Source organism: Fusarium musae, chromosome 1 (genome assembly GCF_019915245.1).
Source record: "Fusarium musae strain F31 chromosome 1, whole genome shotgun sequence".
In the NCBI taxonomy this organism is placed as follows: Eukaryota; Fungi; Ascomycota; class Sordariomycetes; order Hypocreales; family Nectriaceae; genus Fusarium; species Fusarium musae.
In genome coordinates this window covers 5,676,040-5,692,594 of record NC_058387.1, presented here as the reverse complement: position 1 = coordinate 5,692,594, position 16,555 = coordinate 5,676,040, and the positions used below count along the sequence as shown (strand labels likewise).

At 47.5% G+C, this 16,555-nt stretch overlaps 9 protein-coding genes across 9 annotated transcripts; 5 read left to right on the top strand and 4 right to left on the bottom strand.

Annotated features, from left to right (window-relative positions):
• Nucleotides 1-336: 336 nt before the first annotated feature.
• J7337_001725 (uncharacterized protein) lies at nucleotides 337-1,512 on the bottom strand (the record flags this gene model as incomplete). Its single annotated transcript, XM_044819459.1, has 5 exons — nucleotides 337-562; nucleotides 615-699; nucleotides 749-839; nucleotides 887-998; nucleotides 1,043-1,512. 5 exons carry the CDS (start codon nucleotides 1,510-1,512, stop codon nucleotides 337-339), a joined length of 984 nt encoding a protein of 327 aa, XP_044687161.1.
• Nucleotides 1,513-2,421: 909 nt separating this feature from the next.
• J7337_001724 (uncharacterized protein) lies at nucleotides 2,422-2,735 on the top strand (the record flags this gene model as incomplete). Its single annotated transcript, XM_044819458.1, has 2 exons — nucleotides 2,422-2,477; nucleotides 2,534-2,735. 2 exons carry the CDS (start codon nucleotides 2,422-2,424, stop codon nucleotides 2,733-2,735), a joined length of 258 nt encoding a protein of 85 aa, XP_044687160.1.
• A 730-nt stretch (nucleotides 2,736-3,465) lies between these two features.
• J7337_001723 (uncharacterized protein) lies at nucleotides 3,466-3,805 on the bottom strand (the record flags this gene model as incomplete). Its single annotated transcript, XM_044819457.1, has 3 exons — nucleotides 3,466-3,576; nucleotides 3,619-3,706; nucleotides 3,762-3,805. 3 exons carry the CDS (start codon nucleotides 3,803-3,805, stop codon nucleotides 3,466-3,468), a joined length of 243 nt encoding a protein of 80 aa, XP_044687159.1.
• A 2,247-nt stretch (nucleotides 3,806-6,052) lies between these two features.
• Nucleotides 6,053-7,021, top strand: J7337_001722 (uncharacterized protein; the record flags this gene model as incomplete). Its single annotated transcript, XM_044819456.1, has 4 exons — nucleotides 6,053-6,063; nucleotides 6,112-6,178; nucleotides 6,227-6,651; nucleotides 6,700-7,021. The coding sequence occupies 4 exons, from the start codon at nucleotides 6,053-6,055 to the stop codon at nucleotides 7,019-7,021; spliced, it is 825 nt and encodes a 274-aa protein (XP_044687158.1).
• A 614-nt stretch (nucleotides 7,022-7,635) lies between these two features.
• Nucleotides 7,636-9,349, bottom strand: J7337_001721 (uncharacterized protein; the record flags this gene model as incomplete). The annotated part of the gene is made up of 4 exons (XM_044819455.1): nucleotides 7,636-7,799; nucleotides 7,851-7,957; nucleotides 8,010-9,012; nucleotides 9,148-9,349. The coding sequence occupies 4 exons, from the start codon at nucleotides 9,347-9,349 to the stop codon at nucleotides 7,636-7,638; spliced, it is 1,476 nt and encodes a 491-aa protein (XP_044687157.1).
• An 898-nt stretch (nucleotides 9,350-10,247) lies between these two features.
• On the top strand, nucleotides 10,248-11,080 carry J7337_001720 (uncharacterized protein; the record flags this gene model as incomplete). The annotated part of the gene is made up of 3 exons (XM_044819454.1): nucleotides 10,248-10,271; nucleotides 10,360-10,662; nucleotides 10,892-11,080. The coding sequence occupies 3 exons, from the start codon at nucleotides 10,248-10,250 to the stop codon at nucleotides 11,078-11,080; spliced, it is 516 nt and encodes a 171-aa protein (XP_044687156.1).
• Nucleotides 11,081-11,267: 187 nt separating this feature from the next.
• J7337_001719 (uncharacterized protein) lies at nucleotides 11,268-13,568 on the top strand (the record flags this gene model as incomplete). Its single annotated transcript, XM_044819453.1, has 5 exons — nucleotides 11,268-11,346; nucleotides 11,466-12,766; nucleotides 12,814-13,263; nucleotides 13,313-13,447; nucleotides 13,515-13,568. 5 exons carry the CDS (start codon nucleotides 11,268-11,270, stop codon nucleotides 13,566-13,568), a joined length of 2,019 nt encoding a protein of 672 aa, XP_044687155.1.
• Nucleotides 13,569-13,764: 196 nt separating this feature from the next.
• J7337_001718 (putative secondary metabolism biosynthetic enzyme) lies at nucleotides 13,765-14,814 on the top strand (the record flags this gene model as incomplete). Its single annotated transcript, XM_044819452.1, has 1 exon — nucleotides 13,765-14,814. The coding sequence occupies one exon, from the start codon at nucleotides 13,765-13,767 to the stop codon at nucleotides 14,812-14,814; it is 1,050 nt and encodes a 349-aa protein (XP_044687154.1).
• Nucleotides 14,815-15,421: 607 nt separating this feature from the next.
• On the bottom strand, nucleotides 15,422-16,537 carry J7337_001717 (uncharacterized protein; the record flags this gene model as incomplete). The annotated part of the gene is made up of 4 exons (XM_044819451.1): nucleotides 15,422-15,529; nucleotides 15,581-16,105; nucleotides 16,157-16,161; nucleotides 16,249-16,537. The coding sequence occupies 4 exons, from the start codon at nucleotides 16,535-16,537 to the stop codon at nucleotides 15,422-15,424; spliced, it is 927 nt and encodes a 308-aa protein (XP_044687153.1).
• Between the last annotated feature and the right edge of the window lie 18 nt (nucleotides 16,538-16,555).

The window sequence follows — 16,555 nt, the reverse complement described above, 5'->3', positions numbered from 1 at the left end:
TCTCTTTAGTGTTTAATTAGCAGTCGGTTGTATGCAGAGAAACGTTGCATGGTATATCTAGGTAGGATTTATAGTTGTTTCAGGGTTTTACTATCAGGCTGCTCCAGGGGGGGACGAAATGATTGGTTGGTTTGGATGGGAATATGATGGGACATCATTGCCGATATTTTGAGTTCATTGTAAAATGAGGCATTGAGCAACAAATTAAAAATAAAATATTGCCAGTCATTCCTAGAGTCTTGAGTTTTCAGCACCCACCGGATGTAATTTTCCAAGCTCAAAATTTGGATGTAGTGAATATCTTCAACAATTCCCTCTTCAAGATACTACCATTCATTATTTATGCTCATGCTTAGCCTTCTTCTTAGGTCTCATCTCACCCTCATAGATCTTGAAGAAATTCTCCGGCTCAGTCGGATGCTCGCCAGTAACATCGTGGAAAGCAGTGGTGGAGATGTAGTTGGTTTTGCCCTCCTTCACAAGGCTGTAGTACTCGAGGAGATATTGCTGTTCGGATGGGTCGATATCAGACTGGGACTTGAGAACTCTCTTTGCTTCAGCACTGGAGACACCATGTTAGTAAGAAGAGGGAATGAGACTTGTAGGAAGCATACTGGGAGATGTTCTCGAACTGAAGTTCGGCACTCAGAGCTTTGCTGGCCGCGGCTGCGAGCTCTTTGCCTGCGCAAAGCATGGGGCCTGACGGATGTTAGCGATATGATTTGGGCTGGAAAGATGAGATTTTTACCAGTTACGACCATCATTTGTCCGCGGTGGCGGTCGTCAAATCCATGCTTGCCCTTGCCAGTCAGAACATGAGCAGCGACTTGAGCAACGTCCTACAAGATTTTCAGTATGATTCCTGATCAGTGTATTGTGGTCTTACACCAAGTGCAACAGGCGCAAACTTATGGAATTCGCCAATTGGAAGTGGAAGAACGCCCTCCGACTTAGCCTGCTGCGCATACAGCAAAAGGTTCTCAGCATAGAATCCAGCCCTAGCCAATTAGCGCTCTCCCTCAAATCATCACAACAAACTCACCGAATAATACAAGGCGACGTCCCCGTAGAAACATCCGGATCTCCCTTAGCCTCCATAACAAGCGTCTCCAAATCAATAAACTCCCTCAGTCTCGGCTGCTTCCCCCTCTCCGCATAATCACACCCCGCCGAACTAATAAGCAGCACATTCGGAACATCCGCCCTCTTCGCAGCATGGACGAGCTCTTCGCTAATCTCAAGCTTATGCTCGTGAGCAGGCGGAACGAGACAGATGGTGTCGCATCCGGTGTCTTGGAGAGTCTTGGCCATTACTCGGAGACGGCCGGGCTTGTGGGCGACGATTTTGGCGCCGAGGTCTTGGAGTTCTTTGGCTTTGGGGGATTCGGGGTGCAGGGTTAGGCCAGTGACGGAGGAGACTTTGCGTGAGAAGTCGCGGTGTTTGAGGATTAGTTCGGCGATGAGAAAGCCGGTGTTGCCGTCGACGGCGGTGATGCAGATGTTTCGTGACATTTTGCAAGTCTCGTGGGTGATCGAGAGGTTATTAGGATAGAATGTTCAACCTTGGCGAATTGATGCGAATATGCAGAAACTTGTGTTTGGTTGATCGTTAAAGCCTGTGATATGACATCGATTGTTGACAGTATTTTACATGATGTTATATGACTTATACTTAAATTTGGCCGTCACATCTGTCGGCTCCCCTCAGGTAACACAACTTTCGTCATCCATCGCAATTGACGCCCGTTATGATGCTCTACATACGTTTGTCAAAATGCCAAACATTGCAGAGTGGCGGAAAAGCTCCGGCAACGCCATTTACCTACAAACGAAGTAATTTTCGAGATTGAGACATTCCATTGCTGAGAGGACTGACGACAGGATTGCGAAATTGCGAGGTAAGGCGGACGATACAAACACCAGATCGGCCCAGATCGGCCTAGTCTAATTCGTGAGGTTTCATTTCTAAGACTGCTGTATTAACACCCAAGTCTTAATACTTACCTTAAACTCCATACATATCACTCTAAAGCTATTCAAATAGCCTAAACGCTTAAGTGAATTAGGTAACGGAGAAACTCTCCGTGCCCAGTTTAAATGTTTCATCAATGGTTCTTGAATGTTGACGATATCAGAATTTCCTAACTTGGTAAATGTCACGGCCAAAGTGCAGTTCCTTTATACGAACTCCTGCGTTTTAACCTTGTTACAGGCCATGCGCCGTTTCAGCCAAGAGAAAAGCCATGATCATCTTCTCCAGGGGATTTGTTTTTTTTTCCAGCATATAAATACATAGCTAAATCCCATGTATTGACTTTTGCTATTCTCTCATCCCATTCTCTTTCAGCTTACCCTCTTCACAAACCTTTACATCTTTCCACCTAAGGCCCGGTGCCATTTCTATTTCTACCACAACAGAAAATGCAGTTCGCTCTAGTCTCAGTTCTTTTCGCCGCTGGCGCCCTCGCCATCAACGGGTATGCCTTCACTTGCATCGTCATGTTGAGTACAGTTCTGCTAACACGCCTCATAGTTGTGGATTTCCAGATGGCCCAGACTGCGTCTCACTGGGCAAGGGGAGCGACGGCTTGGAAGTATTCCGTGATAATGACGGCTGCTGCCTCCTCCCAGCTCGTTGCGGTAATGAAGTCGGCGTTAACTGCCGTCGCGAGAATGAGGGCCCCGATGGTCTACCGATCAACAAAAAGAGGGCTCAGAAGAACTACAAGGCATAGGTCGAGCGATAGCAGGGAACAGATGCATGGGTGAACTGTGTGTCGGAGAATTTTGTACTATTATATGGTCAGGTCTAGCTCAGGTAGCGAGAGTGACACTGTATTACTATTGCATTCCAGGAAGCACTATTGTGCAATCTGCTAGATACTTCCTTGAATGGGAGATTCCACCTATGACTACTTTAAAAACATAGAAATTGCTAAAAACATATCCCTCAGTTAACTGCGAGGCCACATTCGCGCTGTTGGTCCCGTTTCATGCTGTTCATGTCACCCAGGGGATCTCACATCTAACTAGGTAGTACGTGCAGCAAGCTTAAATCAAGCGGCTAGCATACAAGCTTATTGTATCCCGACCTCATAGTGGCAGTGATATCGACAAGGATCTTGAGGCAGATGTCGTCAGAGAAACGAATATGCCAAACGCCTGTTTCAAGCTGCTTTGAATAGAGGCTATATGATTAAGTAGGCCGTCGATTTCTTGTTCTACAATGCCATCCAGACTCCTCTTAATCCTGGGGTTAAGTATAGTCTCAATTTCTTTATTGAGTTTAAAAGCTCAATATACCATTATAACGGTTTAGAACGTCACAGTATCATCTAGAGTCGTGAAAACATCACATCAAATGGCGAGGAATATAGTGAAGCTATGAAATCAGTTCATGTTCCTACGTCCTGCCGATAAAGCTCCTCCATCGATCCAAAGTCATATCTCATAAGAATAGTACATCTAGGAAGCCAGTCCACCCTTGCGACCAGCTTCCTTGGCCTTCTCACTACCAGGCTCGAAAGAGCCCGATGATGCCTTGCCGCCCTCAGAAGCAATCTCTCGCTGGGTGATCTGTTAAAATTTGATATGTGCTTGGGCAGGTGGTTGACTAACCTGCTTGTCGGCGTCCATGCTGGCAAATCCACCGGAGTGGCTGGACTTTCCGCCCTTGGAAGCAATCTCTTGAACCTCTTCCTTGGGTCTGTCTTTGTTAGACATGATCACTCAGAGTCTTGATCGCATGAGGCTGGACATACCGGTTGGCAAAGTTGCCGGGGTTGGGGTTATCGGTGCCAGTCATTTTGATACTTGTGTAAGTTTCTTGTGCAATAAGTGTTGTTTGTCTGACTCTGTTGCTCAATCATTGACTGGAATTATTCGTCCTTAAGTATTCTTTTCCCACAGTCCTAGGCTAAAGTGGTTCGCTGACAATACGTCTATATGACGTCCTTTCCACGCGCCCTGATCAACGTCTCAACTCAATTAACCAATGCCTTATCCTTTATTATTTCAAGATGACGTCCCTAAAAAGCAAAACCGACAAAACTCACGGTTGAGTGACGAGCGCATTATTCTGATGACGCTCGAGATGTTGCTTTGTTTCCTAGCAACAGCATATGACAACTTGTCATTGGTGCAAGGTCCAAGTGATCTACATGTTTGCAGGGTTGCAAATCGACCGAAAAAAGCGCTGATCTTCCGTAAATTAATTCACGGTGAGATTTGAGACGGTCATGTCATCATTGAGCTGAGATGTCAGGTTATGTACCCCTACGTAAGCACGCCTTGGCGAATCAATGATAATCGTCTTTCCTGCGATGAATGCATGCTGATGTTCCTAACCAAGGCAATAAAACTTTAGGTCATCAATCTCAAATACTAAAGATTTAGATAATTGATCTGAGTTTAGGAACTCCTTAAAGGAGTTAAGAAGTCTGGAGGATTCTTACTCCCCAGAAACTATCAGTAAAGACACTAGGGACTAGGTTAAGTGGATGATTTCTATATGAATGCGGTGCAGCGATGGCTTACCGCGGTTTATCGTGTCATCAAGGATTCGGCCAGTTGGTAATACACGTGCGCCTCATCAATATGTGTTTGGACGATGGACCCTTACAGCAGGGAACGTACACATAACAACAATATCAAGGTCGATTCAATAGTCTGATCCGGAATCAAAGTAATTCGCCACATGTTACCAAGAGATGGAAGATTCAATATCAGCATATGTTAGCATGTATCTGATATCTAATAACCATTTCTCTGAATAATAATCCGGTCATTGAGTGCACGGCATTGGTAATGTCATTGTCCCTAACGTTATCCATGCGCCTAATAAGATACGGAGCTCGACGATAAGATCAGCGTCCACCAATAACAAGCCAAGCCACAACGTCATTCCACCTTACGTAACCGTCTTATTCCCATCATCTCAGCCGTCACCCAAGTCACCGAGTCGGCGACTTAATCTCTCACCAACAAGCCTCTGAGAAATCACCAGCATCAACTCCAATCTCAATGACCGAGTTGCAAAATCGTCAAAGCGGCGCAAGATCATCAAGCGCTGTACCTCTTCGGACGCGTGTAGCTCGCGTGGCTTGCAAGGCGTGTCACACAAGACGGGTAAAGTGTGACGCCGCTGATGGACAGCCGTGTTGGCATTGTCGTACGCGCGAGGTTACTTGTGAGTTGATAGACTCGAAACGTGGAAAGTGCGTAAAAACGATGTGATGCGATGAGGAATTGTGACTCACGGGTTTGTAGATATGCTAGGCGAAGTAATGCGCAACGCGTGTCAAGAAGACAGCAGCCGCAGAGTCCGGTTGACCAACATGATACCATGAGCGACAGTGTCGCAGTGATTACGCCTCAAAGTAACGAAAATCCCCAGTATCAAGATCAAGGTCAGCCTGTCCAATCGAGTATCGCACAGAATAATGAGCCGAGCTCTCAACAACAGAGCTTGTCCGGGAACGACAAGTCATACTTCCTGGGCGACTCAAGCAGCTTATCATACATCGTCGAGATGATATGTAGCCCAAGGGGTGGTGTCAGTGAGCCCGTCAAAGTCCACTATCCAATACCAGCATCAATAGCAGACCGCGCAATCATTCCAACACGGCCGCAAGTAGAACCACTCAGCGTACGAAATGCCTTGATGATGCCGCCAAAAGAAATATCCGACCGTCTTGTATACACCTTTTTCGAGATCATCCATCCGCCCTATCCGATAATAGATAGGCGCGCCTTTTCGGAGCTATACAGACAGGGCAAAGCATCCCCTATGCTCTTACATGCAATGTTCCTTGTCACCTTCATTCTCTGTGATGAGAGTCTTATACAGGCTGCTGGATTTAGCGATCGGACTGCTGCTCGCAAGCATCATTATCTTCGTGCGAAAACATTGTATGATGTTGATCATGAGACTGACAGGAATGTCCTTACAGCAGCTATCTTCCTTTTGGGGTTTTGGTGGAATGGCCCGGATGATCAGAAAGACTCATGGTTCTGGCTTGGATGTGCGACATCTTGTGCTCAGTCTTTGGGGATGTATCGTTCGTATGTAAAGCTTTCGCAGGTTGCGAACTGACACTGACTTGGCCGTAGGACGGTTGCATCGAGGCTAAGTCCCGAGAAAAGAGCGTTGCGGAAACGAATCTGGTGGTCCATCTATGTTAGTCAAAGGAGTAAAGCAATTGAGTGCCCCTACTAACATTTGTAGACTCGCGACCGACATACTGCAGCATGTCTCGGCAAGCCTTGCAGAATCAGGGATGAAGACTGCGACATTGAACCTCTGACTGAAGAAGACTTTTACTTCGACGATGATCACAACGACCCCCTAATAACTCGACAAGAAGAATATCATACGGCTCTCGCAATAGAGATGACGAAAGCCGCCGAGATCCGTGAGTTCATCTCTACCGATGCCCCTTTTGCTCGGATTACTAATTTTCGTCCAGTCGGAGACATCGTAATCGCAGAATACAGTCCTCGACGACCTGACTTGGGACAATACAAACCAGAGCGTCTGAAACAAAGACTTGAACAGTGGGAAGCGCAGTTGCCCAAATGCATGCAGAGGGCGCCGCTAGATGAGACACTGGGTCCAGCTTTCTGGGCAACCCAGTTACACATGGCGTACCAGTAAGAGATTCAGCGCCGACCAGCGACGAGCTAGCTAATGGGTAACAGAAACTACTATATCCTCTTGTTCCGGCCCAAGGCAATTGAAGACCTCACACCGTCTGAAGCCGAAGGAGACATTTGGGCCCGGCGAGCAGCTGATTCCATTACTCGCATGACCGAAGATCTCCTGGCCGTCGGAGCAATGAGTAAAAGTCAAATGCACATGCAAGTCGAACCTCGCCTCCAATTCTCCTCAGAGACTAACATATTCCCAGTGTCCCTGCTGTCTTTGGCGCCCTCTCCATCCACACCCTCGTCATCTGCCGCAAGGATCCCATCCGACGCCAACTCGCCGGCAACAAATCACGGCAATGTATCCTCGCCCTAAGCGAACTCGCAAAACACTGGCCCGTAGGACTATGGATCATGAGATTCTTCGGTAACCTTATGAGAAGACTCACAGGTCAAGGATCGGCTGTCTCAGCAGGTTCAATAGTTGACGTGACGTCGCGCATCGCGAATTCTAATCGTAATGAAGACTCTACTCTCAATACCTCTGCGGAAGTCAGTAGGGCAACGTCTCAGACTTTAGCGGAGAATGGCGGTCCGTTCACTGACGCGACGAATGCTCAGGTCGCCGGCGCAGTGATGGAGACGAATGATCTGTTCCAGCAGCCGGCGGATCAGTTGGGTTTTGACAACTTTTGGGCGGAGAATACCATTGATGTTGATCTACTGCTTCAGCATGGTTTATGTCCATTGCTGCCCGGTAACTTTGGTACTTTCCCACCATTGGCAGACTCACAAAGCTTTTAGAGAAAGACGGAATTCTGGTCATGCTGGTGAAACACGGTTCTTTTAACAGGGTATGAAATCTATTTATTCTATGCGTCGTTGTTCTATAATGCTTTTCTTTTCAACCTCGTCTATCGCCTAAACTCAGCCAACTTTCGGCTGGTCCATATTACGTATCTCCTCTCCAAATCATTTTCTGTCGTGTTTTTAAATCTTTGAAGAAAATTTGCTCTTGGCTCGCAGTCTCTTGCCATGTCTGAAGAACAGGTACGGGAAGGGCGCCATGGCAACCGTCAAGAAAGCAAGAAGGCTGGAAGCCCACTGATAACCAAGCGTCTCGTACATCTGAATACCAAACAGTGGGAATGCCGCTATACGATTGTTAGTGACTGTTGGAAGTAAAAGGAGTGAATTGAACGTACCTGCGAAAGTGCATCGGGCAAAGCTGTTGGCTGCCATGGCAGAAGCGGCATACTGAGGATAAGCGTCGACCAAGAAGGTAAAGATACCAGTGAAGACAAGCATCATGCTACAAGCAGTCGTTAGCACAATATCAGAAATAGCAGGTCAGAGAAACTTACCCGCATCCATAAACTCCAGATCCAACGATAGGCACAATCCAATGAATGCTAGAGTATGTCGTCCAAGCAAACCAAAACAGCCCGATGGGGATAAGAATCGCTCCAAGAATACAAGGCGGTAGCCTGTACTCAGGTTCGCTGATAGCTTTTCCAGTCTCCTTCTCCTGTTCCGCCAACCAGCGAAGTCGAAGTCTGGCCCAGAAGGGAGTCGTAGCCGTTGCAATTACAAATCCAACAAGAATTCCCAAGAATGTCATTCCGGTCTGCCAAAGACTCATACCGTGGTTCGTTCGGAAGATGAGAGGGAATGCGCCGAAGAATAGGTAAAGAATACCAAGGAGGATGGCGGAGTAGAGATCCAGGCAGAGACACATGGGCTCCAGGAAGAGCAGCTGAAATGGTCGAAGGACTGAAAGCTTCAGTGTCTCAAGAATGGGCTTCTTCGTATGCTCCATCGGCGCTCTATACGCGTCATTCCCAGTCTCTTTCCTCAACATCCTCGCCTTCTCCCTCAACAAAATCGGATGAAACGTCTCGGGCGCAAACACCACAATAGCCACCATAACAAACGCAGCCCAAATCAACATAACATAATACGTCCATCTCCAATTTGTATTATAATTAATAAACCCTCCCATCAACGGCCCAATAGCCGGTCCGATGAACGGCGCCAACGACACCAAACTCATAGGTTTCTGGATCTCATGCCGTTCGAAGACATCACCAGCTGTTCCGCCTGCAACGCTGAGGAACGAACTTCCAGCGAAACCGGTGAAGAAACGTGCGATGATCATGGTCTCGATGTTTTGCGCTACGGCGGAGGGGATCGTCCAGATTATGAACATGGCCCATGAGACGAGGTAGATTGGTCGGCGGCCGTAGTACTCGCTCAACGGGCTTGTGAGAACGGGACCGAGAGCGATTCCGAGGACAAAGGTTGAGAGGCCGAGGGTGGCGACGATTTGGGAGCAGTGGAATTCGGCGTTCATTTGGGTGTAGGTAGCTGTGTAGATTGAACTTGCGCATGTTCTGGAAACTGTTAGTATTGTGAGAGTGAAGGTGAGTTTGGAGGCTTACACGCAGAGACTTCCCATGCATGCGATCGAAACAATCATCCATTTTCGCAACGTCGACATACTCCGGGGACATAAAGGATCCTTGTCGCCATCCCACGAAACTTCGAACGATTCGCAGTCGGTCGTCAAGTTACCAGCCTCAGTGGTTTGATCACTAAGATTCGCATTCTGATCATCTGTGTTATTTCCAGCCATTGGCGAATTCTTTTCAATATCCGTTGAAGACTCGCGGTCCAGAGAAGCTCGCTGTTGATTTTGGGACATATTCCCAACTTCTTTATCGTTCATTAACGCTGTTGTGATGATAACATGCCAAGACCCTGTTTTTTTCGCATGGGAATACTGACGTATTTATCCGTAAAAAGAACAAATTTGCGGCTCCACGGCACGCATCAGATTTGTAATGACGCTCTCTTTTTTACGGAGATAAGATGTGGGTATATTTTGTTATCTCAAGATGCCTCGGTGTCTTGGTCGTTAGTCTGGCTCGTTGGTGCACTGTGATAGGCCCGGCTTTTATGATTGCAGGGGGTGATTTGGCCACCTCGGTTTTTGGCGCTGTTTTGCAAAACAAAGTCGGCGATTAAAGAGTATGGAAGAATTACCAAGCTGAATGAGATGGTTGCTCAAAGGGCGTGGTTTTGCATGGTGATTTGAAAGGAGCTTGGGGAATATGCCGAGTATTTCCGTATTCAAAGAGCGAGGTTGAGTCTTTGTTGGCATTATTGTTACGAATTGCCTGATTTTGCCATTGCTGTGACACATGTCGATGAGAATTGCAGAACATTCTCTGGATATCGGCTCGCTCGTCTGTGATTGCAAACAGTATTGCAAAGCATGTGAGTGATGTTTGGCCTGTAGATGTCTGTTTGACGTCCTGTCCTGGAGATACCTACCCTGTAAATGCGCTATGAGACTCTTATTTTGACAATGAGAGTCAGAGATGCAGTAAACTCGAAAGTTACATAATAAGACATGAGAAGTATGTGGATGTCTTTCGTATGAATTTAAGATTCTCTCATGGTGTTTTGTTGGCTTTGGAATCCAGGTGTATTTTTTCGTCCCCTTCGTTAATCAACCAGTCATCACTGTTGTTCATTCAAGTTTTCTCCTCATTCAATCAAGTTTCAACCCACAACCTTTGCGTGAATCACGAGCCGCAATGGATCAATCACCAGAAAAGCCCGTGTTGTTCTTGTATGACTCCTTCCCGACCAATTCCATGACACCTCTAACGAGTTTAGCGACATCGACAACTGTCTATACTCGCGCAGTGCGTCAACAGTCAGGTCTTCCTACAGAGCCTAACATTCGCAGATGACAAAGTCCTTGAGCACATGGGCAAGAACATTGACGACTACTTCAAGAAGCATCTAGGCCTCTCACCAGACAATGCTGAACGCCTTCACAAGGATTACTCCCAGCAATACGGCCAGGCAATCGAAGGGCTTGTACGCCACCACCAAATTGACGCGTTGGAATACAACGCCAAGGTCGATGACGCGGTCCCATTGGACGACCTCATCAAGCCAAACGCCCGATTGCGACAATTCCTCGAGGATATTGATACGTCGAAAGTGAGACTTTGGCTGCTAACTAATGCTTATGTGAACCACGGGAAACGGGTTGTGAGGCTGTTGGGCGTGGATGATTTGTTTGAGGGGTTGACGTATTGTGATTATTCTCAGGTACCGTTTGTTTGTAAGCCCCATAAGGAAATGTTTATGAAAGCTATGAGAGAGGCTGGCGTCTCTGATGTTTCGAGATGTTATTTTATTGGTAAGATGAATTTCTCATCTTTGCAAGGCCTTTACTGACCCTTTCTCAGATGACTCTCATAAGAATTGTGTCGGAGCAAAGGACGCTGGCTGGACTGCTATTCACTTTGTGGAAGAGGGACTTTCTGTACCTGATACACAAGCGTCTCAGCATCAGATTCGCCATCTCGAAGAGCTGAGATCACTTTATCCTGACTTCTTTAGCGTTAGAAATTGATACTTTCTCCGAGTGTGTGTTACCCCGCCCGCCCATCTTAATTGCTTTTTATCACACCGAGTCGTGTCTTGTCACACGCGTTTTATCGAGGGGCAGCACCTCGTTTCAACTTTCAACATACATTTTCGAACACTTTGCCATTCCATTCTGCAACGAATAAACCCATCTTCAGGGAAATCCAATCAAAATGGCGCAGAAGTTCTGCACTTTATGTGGGACACACATTCAGACCTCAGCGGGGGCATGGGCTAGGGAATTTCGCGCCAGTAAGTCAAGTTTCCCCGCCCCAGTCTCAATCTCAATCTCAATCTCAGCCTAACACGCCCCCAAAAAGTCTGGATCCAAGGTAATAATTTCGACCATGTGAAATTATCTGGCGTCGCAGCTGTCCAATGGCGCGATCCAAGTATCAGCAACGTCGTTCCAGTGGATCCTAGGGCACGCTACGATGGTCGACAGACGGACGACGACGGCTTTCCCATTGAAGTTGCTGAGATCTCCATCATCAATTCCTTCCATCCCAATCCCCCTCCCGAGTGGTGCTGGGGCTTCTTGTTCCACGATGCTTGCTGGAGTCTGTTGAACTTTGAAGAACAAGTTGATCTTGGTGATCTCTTTCGACTCTGCGTCTCAACACCTATCGGTCCTGACATGCTTCTCAACTTTGGGCACGACTATGGTAACATTGGGTCAATGAACTATGAGGGGGGCATCGAGGTATTGGTATCTGATCTTAAAAGTCCAAACTATGCGTCAGATATGCTCAAGGCGAATCCTTTTGAGATCCCCGCCCTCAGGAAGTCCATTAACTTCGCTGCCCGTATGCAGCAGGATGCGTTTCAGTCCATTCTCGACCGATCAACCCTCAGCGCAGACAAGGATGTCTTCAATTACTTCCCTCCAGAGATCCTTGAGAGGATTGTGATGTTTCTTCCATCTCCTGACGTTCACTCTCTCCGCCTAGCATCTCGTGTATTCGCAACCCTCAGCCTGTCCGAACGCTTCTGGGCTTCACGATTTATAGAGGGGCACGAGTTTGACTACCTTCCTGAAGTCTTCGCGACCCCCCCAACATCATGGAGAGCTCTCTATCTCTCACTTCACATCTGGGCGTCTGAAAACAGCGGAATGAGCAACCGCAGCCGTGTCTGGCTATCCGTCATAGACCTCCACGAAACACTTGGCCAGATGAAAAATGTGGAATGCCTTGGGAGCGTCATCAGCACGGTTCTTGAGCCCGAGGCACCAAAGTCCATGCCGGAACGTGAGTCCTTGATTACTGCAGAAAGATATATTTTCGAACCGGGAACTCACTTCATGGGCGGCTCTCGTGTACTGCGAGCCCGGTCCGGAAAATTCCCCCAGCATCTCAAGATAATTCTCATGTCTGTATCATTTGTCGACACTCCAGCTGGGCTATTCATCTCTGGGCTCATGTTTGTTGGCGCTGATGGCGTGTTTGTGTCTCTGGGATACACTCACAAGTCCCAAATAGAACACATAACGTTTCCCGAAGATCAACATGTCAAAGGTTTCGAAGTGGCCTTGGACGTGTGTGGCTTTCGAGCAATCGCGGCCATTACTCAGGATGGCACTACGTCCTCGTGGGCTGGAGATCCGGCGGACTACCCCAGGAGACGTCTCACCGATGTCGAGGGCATTTCCCTCATCGTTGCCCAATTCGATGTGAGCTTCACTCAAACAAACATTGTGAGACAGAGCTAATTCTGTAGGCGCTTAAACTTGTGTCGTTAAGCCGGGATCGTAAAACAAAGAAACTGCAAGAACCAAGCGACAGATTGCTCTGGCATCCCGAAATCCCATCTCCCGAAATATTCTTGGACGGACTACAACCCCTCGACGAAGATGTCAGCTCCGACGTTCCCATCATGACAGTTTTCTTTGGCGAGAACGACGGTCGATACATACGACAAATGACGGCGATAAACACCCACATCTTCGACTGGTGTCACGTTGACCGCCTCAGCTTTGAGTTCATGGACGATAGTATAGAGCGATGTCTTGGAGATGTTGAGTATGAAATAGAGCAATTCGATCGCGTGCCGCTAAGCTTCCCAGACCACGGCAATTCCACGGGACACTTGGAAATTGACGGCGGAAGTGGTGAAGAGATTGAGAGCTTCGAGGTTCAGTTTGACGAAGATATTATCTTGGGACTCAAGGTAAGATCGCTCATCTGAGAACGGAGAGAGCGAAGGCTGACATTTCAAGTTCAATCTCAACACCAATCGTACTGAGCTTGTGAGCAACGGTGACGATCCCTTTGATCTGCCGTGGACCAAGGTTACTCCGCGTGGTAAAAAGATCATTGGCATGTTTTCGCAGGGCGCTAAGAATCGATGGGGTGTGAGTTTCGTCCTGCCTCTCTTTTGCGAAATATGGATATGTATGTGGTACTAATATTATCCAATAGGCCAAGACGTTCCATAATTTGGGCTTCATTTCTACTAACGAGGAACAGGAATAGGTTAGAAGATAGACACGTTTGAATTTCAAGTGTTAGATTGTGTGTTTATTTTATGCCGCTTATGAATCCTTCCATTCCTTCATGTGCAGTCAGCCCAAAATGGTGCTGACATAAGTTCTATGTTTCTTGACCAAAATCTCACCCATTCTCTTTTCTCCATACCGATCATCCATTTCCCCTAATGTTTACGCATGAGATGGAGTCGTCAAAGAAAGTACTCGTCACCGGTGGAAGCGGCTTCTTGGGAGGACACGTAGTCCGACAACTACTCAACGATGCAGAAACAACAGTCGCCATCGTCAGCCGTCATCCCAAGATGCCAGCTGATGTTGCTGACGAGTCTCGGGTCTCCCTTCATGCGGCCGACTTGACCATACACAGCCAGATTGAACAGGTCTTTGAGACGTTCAGCCCGCATGCCGTTATTCATACAGCTTCGCCATCTTATATCGACACACCTACGAATCTGATAAAGGCAAACATCAATGGCACGAAAGCGTTACTGAAAGCTGCGTCGGCTTGTGCCGACACACGCGCTTTTGTGTTTACATCCTCTGATTCAGCTGTTATCCCTACACAAGAACCTCTATCCGAAGGGGATTCTGTTCTGTATGATGAGACGAATGCTCCGAATACTTACGCAATGTCAAAGGCTGCCGCTGAAAGACTCGTCATTGCTTCACATTCAGAAGGGCTTTGGGCTGCAGCTATACGAATACCAGCCACATATGGCGAATACGACATGAACCTCGTGCGTCAGCTCGTGCAAAGCATTCGAAGAAAAGAACACAAAATGCAAGTTGGCAATGATACAAAGGTATTCGAGTTCTTGTACGTCAAGAAAGCGGCTGAGGCACATATCCTCGCCATGAAAGCCCTTCTTGACCCAGAAACACGGGAGAAAGCTGGTGGTCAGGCATTCTTCGTCTCAGATGAAAGACCACAGAAATTCTTTGACTTCTCTCGGAAGTTATATGCAGCAGCTGGATATCCTGTTGCATTGGAGGAGGTTACCAAGATTCCGTTCTTTGTGATGCAGGCGATGGCGTCGACGGCTGAATGGGTTTATTGGATTATGACATTCGGATATATCAAGCCTGCCATGCGAAGGAGTGCTATTGATCATCTTGACTCTGGGTGCTGTTGGTCACTGGACAAAGCGAAGGCGGTGCTGGGATATGAGCCTGTTGCGGATCAGGATGAAGCTATCAGGAAGACTATGGAATGGGGAATAAAAGCTTTGTGAGCGACTGCTGGATATTGAGTTCTGAATTTCCTTGACACTCGTGGTAAGTGAGACTATATGTAGCTAATAAACGTACTGGAAGTACTTATTCTTGAAATCAGTTTCGTCAAGAAGTCCCGCCTCCCAAGCTCTCTGCTGATTCTCAGGAGTATGAAGGTCCCGTCTTGACCTATTTCTCATCCACAAGAGTACCCAGAGCGCAAAAAGACTTGCCACCTGAATGGCAATACAAGTAAACATCATGCCCACTCCAAGCTCGTACTGAGGCGCCTGGTTAGACTTGAAGAAGAATGGTCCGACAAAGTTCCCCAGGCAATATCCGATCAACAATATGGCATTTGTTGTAATCTTCTTCGTGTGTCCTGCTGTATTCGCCATTGAAACGGACATACTCAGTGTCCAAGTTGCTGTGTAGGAGAAAGATATCCATAGACATGCTAGCCGAGCATATGCGTCGCTGTGAGGGAGGAAGTGAAGGCCGAGAACGCCGGCGAGGAAGGGGACTAGTCCCAGAAGCATGATTGGGATTCTAGAATTTCTGATCGCTGAAGCCCCCCAACTATAAAGCAGCTGTCAGAGAGATTTCTCAGTAATAAGACCGGAATAATTACCAGGCTAACACGCATGCGACCAGTTGGACTGCACCTGATGGCATCTGATACAGCGTGGTATCGAGGGTACTGAAGCCAGCACCTTTAATGATGAGACCTTGAAACTGAGACAAATCAATTAGCAGAACTCCAGGAACTAGGGAGGGGATACTTACCGCGGATAAGCCTCCATTGGGCGAGTTGCTCGTCAGAGCAAACAAGAACAACAACCAAGTCTTCACATCAAACATCGCCTCCCAAAACTGCACCATCTTAAAATGCTTATTCTCAATACCCGTACCATTCCCCCTCACCCTCGCCACAACTCTCGCCTTCTCATCAGCCGTCAGAAACTTCGCTCTCATAGGCGCACCCGGGAGCAAGAACAGGAGAATAACGCCCCAAGCAACTGTAACAGCTCCCCAGATAAGGAAAAGTAATCGCCAGGATGGCAGAGCAGACTTGACGTGGCCTATGCCGAAGCTTGCTATACCAGCGATGATGTAGCCCATACCTGCTGAGCCAATCCATATACCCATACGGAGAGGCTGCTCTTTTCGCATGTAGTACATACTGAAGAGGAGCATTGTGCCAGGGTTTATGGCTGCTTCGAGGGCGCCGAGAAGGACGCGTACGACGATGAGGGTTGTGAAGTTGTTGACGGCTCCGTGAGCCATGAGAACAGCGCCCCAGGCGATGACCTAGAAGACGTCAGTAGAGTACTAATGGACTGGAGGTTTAAAAGGACTTACAGTTCCTGACATGAAGTAGTTAATCGGAAATCGTTAAAGGAACATGCTGGTCGGAAACTCCCAAATGAGATAGCCAAGGTAGAATATCCCACCGGTCCAGGAGAACTCATCTCCCTTCAGATTGAGATCTTCTCGTAGCCCGAACACGGCAGCATAGCTGATGGTATTCTTGTCAATTGACTGCAGTGCGTAGGTGAAGCAGAGTAGAGGCATAAGTCTCAGGTCCAACTTCCATCGTAGAGCCTTATCGAGCTCAGGACTTGTCTCGATCTCATCTGCATCACGACACAATGTCAAAGCTTCAGCTACGGAGGCATCGTTTATGGTTCCCTCTTTGATAGATTGGGTATGTTTCAAGTCGTCTGTTATTTTCTCTGCCATTTTGCCGTCAGTCTGTAT